Genomic DNA, 15,009 nt, shown 5'->3' on the forward strand with positions numbered 1-15,009 from the left:
ACCTGGAAGAGGGCATGAGTTCTAGGTACTACATGGATTTGCTGACTTTGGGGTAAAATGTTTCCACATACTGTAGTTGTGGGCTTAGGGGCTTCTTGCCACAGATGCACATGACCTCTGCAGAGGCCCGGCAGAGTTGGGAGGATAGCGCGGAGCTGGCCGTGGTAGGCCTCAGCCCGAGAGTAGGAGGCATCTTCCAGGTTTAGATGATGTCCAGCCTCGGTCGTCAGAGCAGACCCCACAGGGAATGGGTTCAGAGCTCTAGCTTGTTATGATAAAGTTCATTTGCTTAGAAACACAAATGCTGAAAGCCTGTTTTTAGAATCTTTGTGCAAATGACCAAAGCCACTGAGTTGGCCAATAAAAGGTGAGATAAATAAACTTTTTCCAGAATGAAAATTTCTCGTTTGTTGTTGTCATTGTCAAAAGGAGGTCAGACACTTTTGATTTAGGAAAAGTGTTCAGAAGCCTGTAGCCCAGAGGAAGGTTTGATCTACAGGGGCTGTAACAAGTGTGGGGAACAGGAAGGGACCTCATGAAAGCATTTGGTCTGGCCCCTGCCTTCAGGGAGCTGAAGTTCATTCAGTCAGTTAACATTCACTGTGACCATGTGCCTCTCCAGACACTGCTGGGCATTAGGAATTTCCAGGAGAAGCAACCTTGTAGGTTGAGACAGGTCCATGAACCATAATTACAATACAGTATCCCCAGTGCTGGTCTTTGATTTGACACATAAATTGAGTGCCTGCAGGTGCTGGGGTCCGTCAGGGAATGAAGTGCTTGCACACTTGGACCTGATGTTCATAAGAAGCTTAGAACAGTGCCTGATAAGTTTGGGATCATAAATGTAAACCAGTCCTGCTGTAGGCAGTCAAAAAGATATGGGTACCCTGTGTTCATGCTGTGGTAGAAGCACTGTGGAGGGAGTCAGCTGAGCTCAGGGAGTTTGAGGAAGAAAGTTTTCCAGACCAAGGACTCTTGGTCTGGGCCTGGGAGTGTGAGCACAGCTGCCCAGGCACTCAGGATCCAGAACTGGCCCAGGGTCCATCCACAGGGAGAAGTGTGGCATAGCAGAGAGGGTTTGGGGTGTTTGGAGAGTGCAGGGAGCTGATGAGGGAGTAGGAAGCGTGGTTGCGGAGGTCTTCGTGTGACTCTGAAGAGTTTAAACTTGATCCTGTGTGTCCAGGCTTCTCCACCTGGGGCCTTTGTGTTCTGGGCTGTACCCACTGCCAAGAGATACTCTGGTACATTCTGAATAGTTACTTACTTGCATGTTTGAAAGAAAAATATTTTTGTAACTTTCACTAAACGACATGCCACTCACTAAAGAAGTTTCACACTTCGGGCTGCTTATGGCTCTGCCCTGGGCCCCTGGAGCAGTGCTGTTCAAACTTAAGGTGCATCTGAACCCCTGGGAAATGGACAGACAAGGCTGTGAATTTGGAGGTATCACGGCTATAATTGCAGAAGGGAAATGGGGCCTGACCTACCGCCTCCCTGCCTTAACTTCCTTTGCCTGCTTGTGACGTCTGTCAGGATTGGAATTGCAGCAGACAATTTCAGATCCAGCCCGGCCCCCAAGTCTGTCGTCCTTGGCTTTTAGAAGGGTGATTGTATCTTCTGCCGTGGCTTAACCAGTGGATAACAGCCCAGACCATTGTGAATGCAGCCAGACAGGGCTGGGGTTGCCAGGACTGAGGGTCTGCACATCCCCTCTCTCGGACCCCTAGCCTCAGGGTCCCTTTCCTGGCCAGACGGTGGGTGACTGTGCAGCAGTGTCAAATGGAGAAGGGCAGGAGGTGGAAATACGGGTATTCTTTGTGAGCCCCTCTCTTTGAGTATGGTGTCTTTTAGGCAAACATGCTTTTAGTTCAAAGAAATACATTTCCCTTTTTAGATAAATGGTACCTGGGATGGTTACTTTTGCTTTCAGCAAACTCATGAAGAGGAAAATCAGTCTCTAGGATACAGATGTGCTGGAATAAGTCAAATTCTAAGGCCACTCAAGGGGCCCAAGTGAAAACAGCACTGATCCTGTCTCTGCTGTTACCCACGGCTGAGCCCCTGCAGCTCCCGGCCGTGCCAGGGTGTCGGCTGTGTGGAAATGAGAAGAAAACAGGTCTGTGTTGTGCAAATCTACGTGGGATCAGATACTAACATACCTTGCCTCATTTTCGCAAGTTTCAGAGATCTTTATTATCCTCATTGCTCAGGGGAGGCAACCTGGGCTGAAGAAGCTCTCAGGGACTTGCCCGGGAGTGTTGAACTGACTGGTGCCAGAGCTCCTGGCACAACATCCACTGGCCCCTGGCGTGCCATCTGCCCCTTCTCAGCACCCAGGTCTTCGCCGTTTTCAAAATAAAAGCCCCCAGTGCAGAGCACTCTGTAGAGGGATGCAGCCACAAGCGCCAACTGAGTTGCGGGCCTCTAGGATGTTGCAGGAACAATCCGTGAAGGACCATGTCTAGTCCGAGAAGTGTGAGAGTCCCTGGGGGCTGGGTGGGATCAGGGAGCCCGGGTCCCTCCTCCTGCCCGTGTCCCAGGTTCCAGGTGTCCTCCAGCAGACCCCGACCAGCTGATTTCATAGAGTGGATTTGCTTATTCATTTGTTCATTTATATATTCAGCAGATATTTTGCTGGCAATGTACTAGGTCCTAGGGACACCAAAGAACAGTTGGCTCCCTGGAGAGTCATTGACCCATTCATTCATGCACTTGAATATGTATCGATGAGCTGATATGTGCTCCACCCTGGCTAAACCTTGTAGCCCCAACTTTACCACAGCTGCTGCCTTCAAAGGGCTTGTTCCCCTAGTGGGTGAGACGAGCAGTTTAACGGACCGCACCTGTTGGGTGAGAAGTGCTGGGGGTTAGAGGGCACGAGGGCTTATGTAACCCAGCCGGGCAGTGGGGAGGGCTCCCTGGAGGAATCACAGACCTTGTGTTAGGTGATCAGTTCTACATGGAGGTGGCGAGTGGGAGAAGAGGCTACGTGGGGTTCCAACCCTTATGGCCCCATCCTCTCAGTACAGAACTGCTGAGGCCTCTGCATCTGGGTGTTTCCTCAGCTAAGCTAACCCCTTGGATGAAGGCATTTGGGGTTTGGGGCACCATGAGGGTAAACTGGGGACAACCAAGTACATGAAATGTGCACCTTGGGACCCAAGGGCAGTATCCAGTGTCTGAGCCCAGAGGAAGGGAGGAAGCTCGGGGAAGAGCTGACAATACAACAGACAGTGGATGGCGCAGGAGGCACGGGCTGGGGTCGCAGGGCTCGTTCCACTCCTGACCCTGCCCCTTGCTCCATCTGTCACCTTGGGCAAGTCTCTTCCTGTACCACTGTAAAATGTGGATTTGCACTGTCTTGTCTTTGAGATTCCTTGGGGCCTCGGCATTCCATTTGTCCAGGATTCCTGTCAAGTAACCAGCCATCTCCTGGTGCAGAGCTTTGAGGCCAGGTGTCTCCAGCCCTTTTGTGGCCTTCTGGAATTTAATTTTAAGGTCCGACCACACTGGGACTTCCAGTGAGGTTCTGTATTTGGACTAGGAGTCATTAGGCGGCAAAGATGCCTGGGTTCCAGGGAGGCCCTGAAACATTCTCTCCAACTGGAGAAAGACTATGGGACACATGAAATTGATCTCTGATCCTCCCCGTGGTCATCTGGGAATACCCATGACATAATTCTTGATTAGTTAAAGGTATCCTGAACTTGGGTCAGGGTACACAATCATTCTCACCATTTATTCAGTGTCCTGTAAATCATACCCAATTCACCCACGTCCCTTACCTCTCACAGTCATGGTTGCAGATATGCTGAGACTGAGAAGAATGAATGAAGTGCTCCTTAATGTGGTCCCTTAAATCACCCCTGCTGACTCCCAATTCCTCCTACCTGCCTGAGCCACCAGTCACCTAGAGAAAGGCGGCGCAGTCACCACCTGCTCTAACGGAGGGTTTGTCCGTCTCTCTTGTAGGTCTGTCGGGTTTGGGTTCACACAGTGGGAAGCTATGTGGTGAAGTGCATACAGGTTTAGAGATGTACTCTCTTCCTGTTGAATTAAAACATCATTATGCAGGGACCTTCTATTTCTAGTAATACATTTATTGTAATTGCTGATATATTTGGGTTTATTTTTACCCACTTTTGACCTGTACCACTTCTCCCATTTACTTCGCTCTAAGAGACTGCTGCAAAGAGGTAGGGGAGGAGTCAAGATACATAAGAGTTTTTACAACAAAGACCGGGTAGTCGAAACATCAAAAAATTACTGTTGATTAAGGAAAACCAGACATCTCAAGTCAAAGAATTTAGTGCTTTTCTATGTATGGGAAGGTGCAAAGGGCTGGGCTCACCGAAATCATTCCTTTGACGTGCACCTGCCTATCCAGGGCCAGGCTCCCATTCTTTCCCACCCTGAGTTCCCACAGGGGACACCGTTGAGGGTGGCTGCAGAAGCCAGGCTGCCTGCTTGTCCGCGTCCTCAGTTCCCTCCGTTCACAGTCGAGGGTGGCAGTAGCGGCTGCTGACTTGATGGCCACAGCATTCTTTGTTTACTGATATGGCTGGCAATATTTTTCATTCACAATAGCATGCATTGTCAAACTCCGGTGCTCAGTGACCACCCCACCCCATGCAGGAGTCCCAAGAACACATTTTGAGAACCAATAGATGAGCCAGGGACTCTCAAACTTGGGTGACGTCAGAATCACCTAAAAGTAGAGGGCGCAGGCCCTTCAGCAAGCCAGGCCTCCTGCTGGTGCTGAAGCCGCGGAGCTGGAGACACGGGAGGCTCAGCGGTGCCCACAGCCTCGTGGCCGTCTCCCCGACGCCCAGCCCAGCGCCTGGCACCGTCAGAGTTTCAGCAGTGCTGGTGGCTGTCCAGCTACAGACTTCAGGAGCCTCGCTTACACACCACTGTTTGCCTAGTAGTGAATTTGTCAGTTCCAGGGCTGGGTTGTCGGCGCCCCCTGTTGCTGCTTTTCGGATATGAACTGTGGCGGTGCTCAGTCCCCCAGCGAGGACAGTGCTCACCCACTGACTGTCACGTGAGCAGGCTCTCCCAGGCCCCACTGGGGCCAAAGAAGACCCAGGGCTTTGGGGGCTGAGCTGGGTGCCTGAGCAACGGGGAGAGCAGGAACTCTGTCCCCTCAGGCCGGGTCTCAACCCCTCTCCGTGCATCTCAGGCAGGCCCCTTTGGCCTTCTGGGCCTCCTTTTCTTCATCCTTAACCTGGGGTGATGCATTTTCCTTGCCTGGTGGTCATGAGGTTAGAGGCTTATGTAAAGCAGCTAGCTTGGTGACGGCAGGAGGTGAGTGCTCAGTAAATGTAAAGCGAAGAATTTTAATAAAGTAACATCCGCAAAGCGAGTGGCACACTAAGGATGGAGGGTTGAGTGGGTGCATTTCCAGGGAATAATCACCATTTTTAAAGCACATTATACGATACAAAGACAATCTCCTTCAAATATAAAAGTAAAATACATACTCCCTCCTGCACAGTATAACACAATTCAAGTTTGGCCTTAAAAAAAAACTGTAAGTTAGTTCCTGTGACATCACATATGTGAGGGCTGCTCACAACCTCTCAGAGTCCGAGTGTTCTTTCAAGGGTCCTAGCACCACGCCCGTGTGACAGCAGAGTGGCACAAGCTTGCTCTTCTGTCCCCCTGCTGCGCAGCAGTGCATGCCTGAGGCCAGGGCCCCGCACAGGCATGCTTGTCACTGATCCTGGGTGTCTCCTCTAGACTGAAGGGGACAGGGGTGCTGTGGGCAACCTTCACAAGGACCTGGACGCCGATGAAGACCCCAAGGGGGACTTCAGCAAGTTCATAGCGTTAGTGGCTGCAATCACAACAGCTGGGCACAAGCACTTGGAGTAGGGAGGATTCAACTGATGTCCTGTGGGCCCAGATTCCTCAAGGGGACCCAGGCAGGATCAGGGAGCAGGCCCCTGGCTTCCAGAAGGCCCTTGTTGATAATTTTTCTCCTGGGCTGAGCCTGCTGATGGCCTTCTGATTAATACGGTGCTCATGAAATGATGCTGGTCTCAGAGAAACTGATTATTTCCTTAAATCTCAGCTCCCCTCCCCCACCCACACAACACACATACATACACAAGAGATAACCCATTAAGTTGCCACTAAATGTTCACTGCCTGCCCACCTGAGAGATGGAGATGAAAACGACCCAGAGTCCATTCACAGGCCATTGCCCAAGTGCCCGCCGCGTGCCAGCCGGAAGCACAGCCCCAGCTTTTGTTTAGTCATCAGCACAAAGTGAGCGCCACCCTGTGCTGGACCCACAGGAGGATGGTGGGACCAACATCCAGTCAGTCAGGCAGCCTCTCATCAAACCCTGGCCCGTACGTCTCTCCAAACATGTTTCTTTAAGTAACGTCTTTTTAATGATACTTTTTTTTTTTTTTTTGCCGCCAAGACCATAAAACACAATGACAGAGAAGAAATGAATTACAAGTGAGGATGAGAATCACCAGTAAACAAGCGCCCACGTCACTGATGTTTATAGCCAGTGACTCAGGTGAGGTCTTGGGTATTAAGTCAATAATTTAATCCGGTTTTGAGACTCCTATCATTTTTTTTTTAATACCCAGCAGTGGAAGCCTCTTCTTAATGTCTGAAGATGTTTTCCACCAGAGCATCAGTGGGCATCGCTGAGAGACCCTGAGCTTGGAGATGGACACGGTGATCTGAGGCTCTGGTTGATGCCTCGCTGGGGAAAGGACAGCACGTGTTTTTGCAAGAGGGAGGGCTGCGCTAGGTTAGGTAGGAGCAGGTACACACATTGCAGCAAAGCATGAGAAGTCAGGTTAATACAGCATGGGGGAGCCAAAAGTGTGGACCAGAGTGGAAACTGCTTTTTCTCCTTTCTTGCTGTTTCACAAATGAGTCACCATCCCAACCTGCGAATGACAAATCACCCAGCTTCTTAGTACCGGGGGGAGGCAGGGCCTACAGAAGCTGCTGCTGACACCAGACAGAGCCCTTGCTCCCAGGCCCGCTTTGCACTGGGGTCCGGGCAGACTCCGTCCTCCCCCAGACGTGGGGTCAGGCGAGTGCACCAAGGGCGCGGACCACACGGGTTTTGCAGTCTGGTCTTGGAGAGGTTTCCAGCCACAGTGCCCTGAACCTAGCTCTCCAGGTCTCTTGGCAAATCTGAACTACTCAGTATCTTAAAGGAGTGGACTCTTCTGAGCCATCACCCAGAGTAGGTTTCTGTGCTTCCCAACCAAGAACCCAGACTCCTTGAGAATGAAAACAGTTGCGCGGCACTTCCTTCGCGTGTCTTTCTGGGGGCTTCTCTGACTGGTCCTCCCAATTCCCAGCCTCTCTTCAGGTGACAACAGGCCCATCTTCGCCGGTCTTTCACCTCACAGGATGATCTCCATCAAAATGTCCTGCTTGGAAGAAGATTCTTTTTCTAGAAAGTGCCGTTCCCAGAGCTGCCCGGTTGCCCTGGAATCTTCTTATCCCATCCTGACTGCGCCCCTCCTCTAACCGGGAGAACATGTCTGGTTGGGAGAACAGATCCCTGCCTCCCAGTTCTGTTCAGGGCCCTCTGAGCAGGATGCAGAAGGCCCCGTTCCAACCGGGGAAGTCCACAGTCACCTCTCTGGAGTTCACAGCTCCCCGGGGGGGAGGCGGGTACCTGGCACCCAGGTCCTCATGAAGCAAAAGCCGGGTCCAACCAGCACTGGTGTTTCCAGGAGGGGTCTTTTTTTTTTAAACCATTATTTCTGCAATACCATGATTCTTGGCCCAAGAAGAAAAGGTGGTAAAAGTCAAGTCTAAAAGCAGGTGGCTTCTCAGTCTGGGTGGACAGCCGGTGTTCCCTTCTCTCACTGCAGAAGAGATCCCCGCGTTAACCTGAATGCCACCCGGAGTGCTGTCTCAGCATGTTGGAACGGCTGCGAGGACTTGATGGCAATGAGTGTCCCAGCATGCGCTCTTCAGTAAAGATACAGTTCTTCCTATCTTTGCTTTTAAAAGGATGCTACAATTAATATTTCCATGCACAAAACTTGGTCTTAAGCTCAGATAATTTCCCAAAGATGGATTCCATTTTGAACCTAGAATTACTAGCTCAAAGGAGAATTTTTATTGTGGTTTAGGAAAAAAAAAAACATGAAATTTGCCATCTTAACCATTTCTAAGAGCAGAGTTCAGTGCAAGTAAGCACATTCATACTGTCGTGCAACCAATCTCCAAAGCTTTTCATCTTGTAAAACTGAGCTTCTGTGCCCATTCGACAGCAGCGCCCCCGCCCCAGCACCTGCTGGCCTACTTTCTGCCTCTTGGGATTTGACGACTCTAGGGACCTCACGTAAGTGGAATCACACAGGATTTGTCTTTTTGTGACTGGCTTACTTCACTCAGAATGTCTTTCAAGTTCATCCATGTTGTTGCACGTGTCAGGATTCCTTCCTTTTCAAGGCTGAATAACCTTCCACTGTATGGGCAGACCTCACTTTGCTTAGCCATTCATCTGGCCATGGACATTCAGGTTGCTACCAGATTTTAAAATATATATATATATATATAAAATTTCACCCGAGTCATTATCTCCACTATCTCACTTGGGAAAAGAAGCAGCAGCCATTTCTCAGGTGAACCTACCACTTTTGTGACTGTTTCCCGCAGAAGAGGCCACCTGAGCAGCAGGCGCTCCTGGCCCTCGGGGTACCGCCTGCGCCCCCTGCTGCTGATTTGCAGAATTGCTCCCTGGCTGAGCTCTGTCCCTGAGTTACCCGCGAGGGTGGTGCATTTTCACCTTCTCCGGAATGTCAGGTGCTGTGGGCGCTGGGACCACCGTGCCCTGGTGAACTTCTGGCTGAGCACACCAAGTCACGGGGGCTAAAAGCCATATTGCTTAAGCCACATTTAGTCAGTATCTGCCTTCACAATTACTGTGCAATGACGACTTGTCATTCATTTTGGCCATTCAACACCTGTATCCCTGTTTGTTTGGGGAATTCATCACTTAAGCATCTTGATAGGTGGCAAGTCTGTCTTCTTCGTCCTCTCGCCCTGCTCAGAGGGCTCTGACTCCCATGCCAGGCGGCCCTCTGTGGGACGCCCCCTCCACCAGCCTGGCTCTGAGCCCTGATCTGGGCCACCATGGATCCCCACTCCTCTAACAGGACACCTACACCAGTGTGTGTGTCTGTCTGTCTGTCTGTCCTCATTTGCATTTCTAGTCATTCACAGACATGCAGAGAGGCACACACATGAGTCATGTGACAGCACGTTCCCGGTGGGGATCAAACAAGGCAACACCGTGCCCCTTGTGTCGGCTCTCACATCATGAAAAGATGTCCTTCCATGATCCATTTATGCCACATTTTCTACATTTTTGTTTTCGTTAGTGATTTCACTGTTTATAATGGTCCCCAGGCCTAGTGCTGTGGTGCTATCCAGTGTCCTAAGCACAGAAGGCTGTGATGTGCCTTGTGGAGAGAACACGTTAGACCAGCTTCACTGAGGCATGCGTCGTGGTGCTGCTGGACACGAGCTCAAAGTGGGCGAGTCAGCATGTTAAATGAGACACTTTTAAACCAAAAGATACATAAAACAAGGTTATGAATCGATTGGTTGATGAAAATGTGTCCGGAGGCTGGCAGGGACCTAACCTGAACTTCCCCTAGGGGCAATGATTCAGTATTTGCTAATTCAGTGTGTTTGGTGCATTTATATACCATAACTACCACAAATAACAAGAACTGACTGTATACACACACATCTCTTCTTTTTTTTTTTAATGGAGGTACTGGGGATTGAACCCAGGACCTTGTGCATGCTAAGCACGTGCTCTACCCCTGAGCTATACCCTTCCCCCCAACACACACATACATCTCTAGGCATGGTGACCACCTGGCAAAACTGCAGCCCGGGACATACCTAAGTGTCCACATTCTTTGTGGCTTCACTCAGGAAGTGAATGAGTGTGTGGGGAACCGCCAAACTGAGGCTGCAAAGGTTAAGACAGCCAGACTTTGGTTGAAATGGGTGTTAAAAGAGTTTGCAAAGAGATGGCAGGAAGGCCAATCAGAAGAAAGGAAAGATGGAACATTGTGGGGATGCAAACTTGAGAGAGAAGGCCAGAAGGGGGCTTAAATTCTAGGCAGCGACAGAGCAAAACCAGGACAAGACAGCTCTGAGAGACGGAGACATTCAGACGTATGTACGAACTCCATGTCGAATGCATGACTTGTCTTACCTCTGGGCAACGTGCTATGTGATTATCCTGCCTGCTGTCTGTCTGCACCACTAGAATGCAGCTCAAGAGGCAGAACTTCAGGACTGTCTATTCCCTGGTGTGTCTCCCAGAGCCTAGAACAGGGCCTGGAATGATGCAGGAGCTCCATGGTATTGATGAATACACAAGAACACCTGTGATAAAGTGAGTTTTCCAAAGGGTTTCAGGAAGGGATTGACATAGGCCAGTTCGCTCTAGCCGAGAGGGAACAGGAATGGAGTAAGACTGCACGCAGTGAGGCCCGTTAGGACGCTATCACATTTGTGGTTTGTAGTAGCTGGAGGGATGTGGCTAAATCCAAGGTGTATTCTGGAGGTAGTTCAATGTGCTTTAGGGACAGGATGGGGACGAAGTGCTGAGGAGGGGGGTGTCAAGAATGACACTGAAGTTTCTGGCTTGGAAACTTCACTTTGAGTTATCTGCCTCGATAAGCAGACACAATGACGTGTAAATAAAGTGTACATACCTAATTGATACTTGTTCGTTTAATAATGACTATTAAACACCAACCATGTGACAGCCAAGCACTGGCCTACGTGCTAGGAATTCAGCAGTGAACAAAGTCCCTGCCCTCAAGGGGCTGATTTTACACAGAGAAGTCAGACCACACACAGGTAAATAATCACATGTCAGCAAGTGAGAAGAAAAAAGAGGGTGGAGAGTAATAGGGGATGGCAGGGCTATTTTAAACAGGGTGGCATGGGGAGACCTCTGGTAACGTTTAAGCAGAGACTTGCAAAAAGCGCAGTCAGCCATGCGGATGTAGAATTTCCCAGGTCTTTTCGAAGGGAACACAGAATTTCAGATTTCAGAGCAAACGGATTGTGGGCATGATCGGTTCATGGGAGCCGAATGACTTTCAGAGCTACGGACGGGAGCCAATCCAAATTTTCCACCTGACTTTGAAGTTACTTCAATTCCACTGATATATAAGTAAGAGGGAAAAAATGTGCTAAAACAAACAGGAAATACAGACAACCTCTTGTATGCCTCTAAAATACATTTCATCACCAACCTGGGGTAAGGCATCAGCTTGTCACAACACTGCATGAGAGCTGTGGGCAAAAAGGATTCAGAAGTCTCTTAAGGCTCTGAACATGAAAGAGACACGGAATCAAGCCCTGGGATACTGAAAAAATGAAATGCAACACGACATAGGAATCCAATCTACGGTGAGTTATTTGAGGGGAAAACATACGTATACACTGTAGACAAATACATAGTACACACACACACTTGTGCATTCTGCAAATAAATGTGCGTGTGTGTGTGTGTGTGTGTGTAGTCAGACACTCAAGGAAGAACACCCATTTCAAAAGAAATTTGTTTATGATTCTTTAATACATAGAGGCTTTGGCCATTGGAACAAGAGAAAAATTGTTTTTGGTGCAGGTGGCACGTAGGTTTACTTATTTATTTATTTTTAGAGGAGGTACTGGGAACTGAACCCAGGACCTGTGTGTGCTAACACACTCTACCATTTGAGCTATACCCTCCCCCACAGAAAGTTTTTTAAGGCTTTTTAGGTTTTATTTTTCAAGGCAAATGAACACTTATTACATGTTGGACTTGGACCTCAACCCCAGTCAGGTCCACAACCCTGACCAACCAGGAAGGACTCTGTGAGCCCTGATGACACCTTCCTTTCTCCAACCTCTCAAGGCTCTTTGTAGATCCTCTCTCTGTTGCGATGCTCTGAACGCCTGTAATGTGTGAGGGTATTAAACAGTCAAGTGTACACCAACATTCTCTAGTCAAGCTTCTCTGTCATTTGGGGTCACCTGTCAGGTTACCCAATACACACAAGACAAAATGCATAGCTCTCCTCCTTTGTCTCACAGAGCTAAAATCCACAAAGACCCAACTTCCATCTCCATCTGTCTCTAGGTCTTCCCAGTCTTTCCAAAGCAGTCTCATTCCCACATTCTTCACCAGCTACATCTGAGGAGTGCCTCCTCCTGCCCCTCTAAAGCAGGGAGATTCTGACCCTAAGTCTTGTGTTGCAAAGTTTCAAAAAACAGGTCACGTGTTAGCAAAACACAGGGCAATGCCCAACACTTAAAAAACATGGCAAAATAAAAATAAATGTGACCACGAGACAACTTTTGATTAAGCCCCATATCCCTCATTAGAGTATTCCTCAAACAAAAGTTACTTTCCAGGAGACAAATCTGTTTGACAATCTGAACCTCTATGGAGGTCACCAACCACTGACCCTAAGGGAGGCTGTTACACAGGGGTCAAAAACATACAAAAATGAAATCAAGAAAATGACAAGCTGTTTCAGTTTCCTCGAGGTGGCAGCCCATCCTGACCAGAGTCCATCAGCTGGGAACGTACAGCACAACTGGAAGAAATTTACCAAGCCAAAAAAAACAAAAAACAAACAAAAAAAACCACCCACAAGAATGCCACTTCTTTCAGACAGGTTCTCTGACACATCTGCCCTCGAAGAAAAATTGGAAATTCCTACTGATGGCCCACAGCTTTACTCTTTTCTATCTCTTTCCCTGTGTTCTCACCCTCCCCCCATTTGCCCTATGGCCTACGTTTTCTTTGATTTCTCCCATCCTCCGCAGGGATAGGCAGGTCTCTCTCCAGCGTCTGTCCCGTTAGAATCGACTTTTATGTTTCACAAAACAAACCTGAAGTTATTTTAATTTTTCTCTAATTACCAGAAGGGTTGTGAGAGGCTACTAAGAACAGTATCTATTAACACCCATCCAAACTAGCACGCCTTCCTTTTCTTCTTGAGCCCAATTTTGCTCCCACTGCCCAAGTTTTGATGCAATAAGATTAGGGCTTCACTCCTAGAATACTACTATCACACAGGAAGCTGTTTAACCGCGCCTGTGGCAGTTACTAAAACCTCGGCCCGGTTCCCGCCGGTCCCACCTCCAGGACGCCTTACCGCCCACCCTCCTGAGGACGACTGCTTTTCTCTATCCGACGGACCAGCTGCACCAGCATCTCTGCCATCTTCGCGATCTCCTTGGCCTTCTCCTCGGCCTTCTCGCACCTTTTGGTCACTCTGCCCTCGACGCCGTCGTTCGGATTCTGAAGATGATTGAGCGCGCTCTCCTCCGAGGCCTCCACCTGCGTCTTGATCTGGATGAGCATATTGTCCATCTCCCACAACTTGCTCCGGTTCCGCATGTAGGCTCTCCCGTGCTCCCGCGTGAGCGCCGCGATGTCCTCCCGCATCTCGTTGATGACCGGGAGCAGGAACTGCTCGAAGTCCTCCTCGGGCTCCAGCACTTCCACCTCCTCCGGGGCTTCCACCTGCTCCAGGTCCAAGGGCCGCATTTTTCCTGACACTGCTTCACACCTGCACCCGACACCCCCGGGGACGGATGACCAACGGTCAGCGCCGCAGTCGATGCGACCCCCACTCCTGGTCAATAGCATTCCCCAATTACCTTCAAAACCTTTCCCTCTACGCCTAGTGCTTCCCAGCTGCCCACGCAAACGGGAGGACTGACCAGGTGGACTGGCAGCCGTCACCCCGCGCGTGTTTGCGGCCCTTTCACCGCACGGCCAGACCCCTTTACTGTCAAACCTCGGGCAAGACCAGGGAGCGGGCGCGCACGTCCCCACCCCTGCCCCGCCCCTGCCCCGCCCCTTCTCAAGTCCGCCTTTTGGGGCGCAGGTGGTTTGGTAGCCGTTTGCACGAGAGCTTGTAGGAGTTTTTTCCCTTTAATTCTTTTAAGTAAAGCAATTCTCCAAACTCTGTATTTTAATAAGACAGGCTGGCGTTCATACGCTTACTACCCAAGCACCCACTGCTCCAAGTGCTTAATTTGTGTGAACTCATTTAGCCCTCACAGCAAACCTATGAGATAGGCGAAGAACTGTCCAGAAGTCGTGCTCATGGTCATAATTTGAACTCAGAGCTCCTTGGGTCCACAGTCCCTGCCCGTAACTGCGGCACGTGCTCCCTCTTCTGGGACAGAGCCCTTAAGTCAAAAGCTGCAGATGATCACAAGGCCCTTTCCTCCCAACGCCCCACCCCTGGCTCTCGGACTTCGGGTCTGGGGGGACTTCTCACTCGCTGCCTTGGGTTGTCTGATCAGTAGGTTCTGAACTCTCTTCATCAGACTGTAAACAACCCGAGTTTACTTCTGATTTGGCGCTGTCCTCAGCTCCTCCCGGCAGCCTGGCTGCAAGTAGGACCTCAGGGAATGTTTTAGGGAGAAGACCTTCTTCCCTGAAATAGAAGAACCGCTGCCAGACTGCAGGCTCCTTACAGGCAGGTTCTGGTCTTGGTCACTTCTGGTCTTGGTCACTTATACCCAGGCCTGAAAAACAGCAGGAGCAGTAAATGTTGCTTTAATACTCATTGAACAAAAATGTTTGCGCACCAGTAGTGTGCATTGTGGACTGAATGGAGTCTGTTTCTAGGCTTGTTCACCCAGTGCCATGCTAACATTAGTATGCAGGGAATCCTGCTCACACAAGTGCCACAGATCAGAGCTTCAGTTTTCCTGTATGATAAATAAAGACCAGTGGTCCAAGAGAGCATATTTGTCATTGGGAAAGAGGTGGGAAGCCCCATGAAAAGACCAGCAGGACCCCCAGGCAGGGCCACTACTTTCCCACCAGCGCCATCCAGTTCCCTGGCTCTGTGGTATTATCTGGCTTTTTGCTTCTGTAAAATGGCTTGCTTCTAGGAAAGCGGAATTTACCCCTAAGATTCTATTGGTCCCCAAAGCTCACTCCTGATTGGTCCAATTCTA

General features: G+C 49.8%; 1 protein-coding gene across 1 annotated transcript; it reads right to left on the bottom strand.

Annotated features, from left to right (window-relative positions):
* Window positions 1-13,180: 13,180 nt before the first annotated feature.
* On the bottom strand, window positions 13,181-13,579 carry LOC105104749 (MORF4 family-associated protein 1). Its single transcript, XM_010998506.3, has one exon. The coding sequence runs from the start codon at window positions 13,577-13,579 to the stop codon at window positions 13,181-13,183; it is 399 nt and encodes a 132-aa protein (XP_010996808.1).
* Between the last annotated feature and the right edge of the window lie 1,430 nt (window positions 13,580-15,009).

The sequence above is a fragment of the Camelus dromedarius genome, chromosome 1 (assembly GCF_036321535.1).
Source record: "Camelus dromedarius isolate mCamDro1 chromosome 1, mCamDro1.pat, whole genome shotgun sequence".
Lineage (NCBI taxonomy): Eukaryota > Metazoa > Chordata > Mammalia > Artiodactyla > Camelidae > Camelus > Camelus dromedarius.

What these genes read in the sequence shown, in the direction of transcription:
- LOC105104749 (XM_010998506.3), bottom strand. Translation starts at nt 13,579, where the DNA reads ATGCGGCCCTTGGACCTGGAGCAGGTGGAAGCCCCGGAGGAGGTGGAA.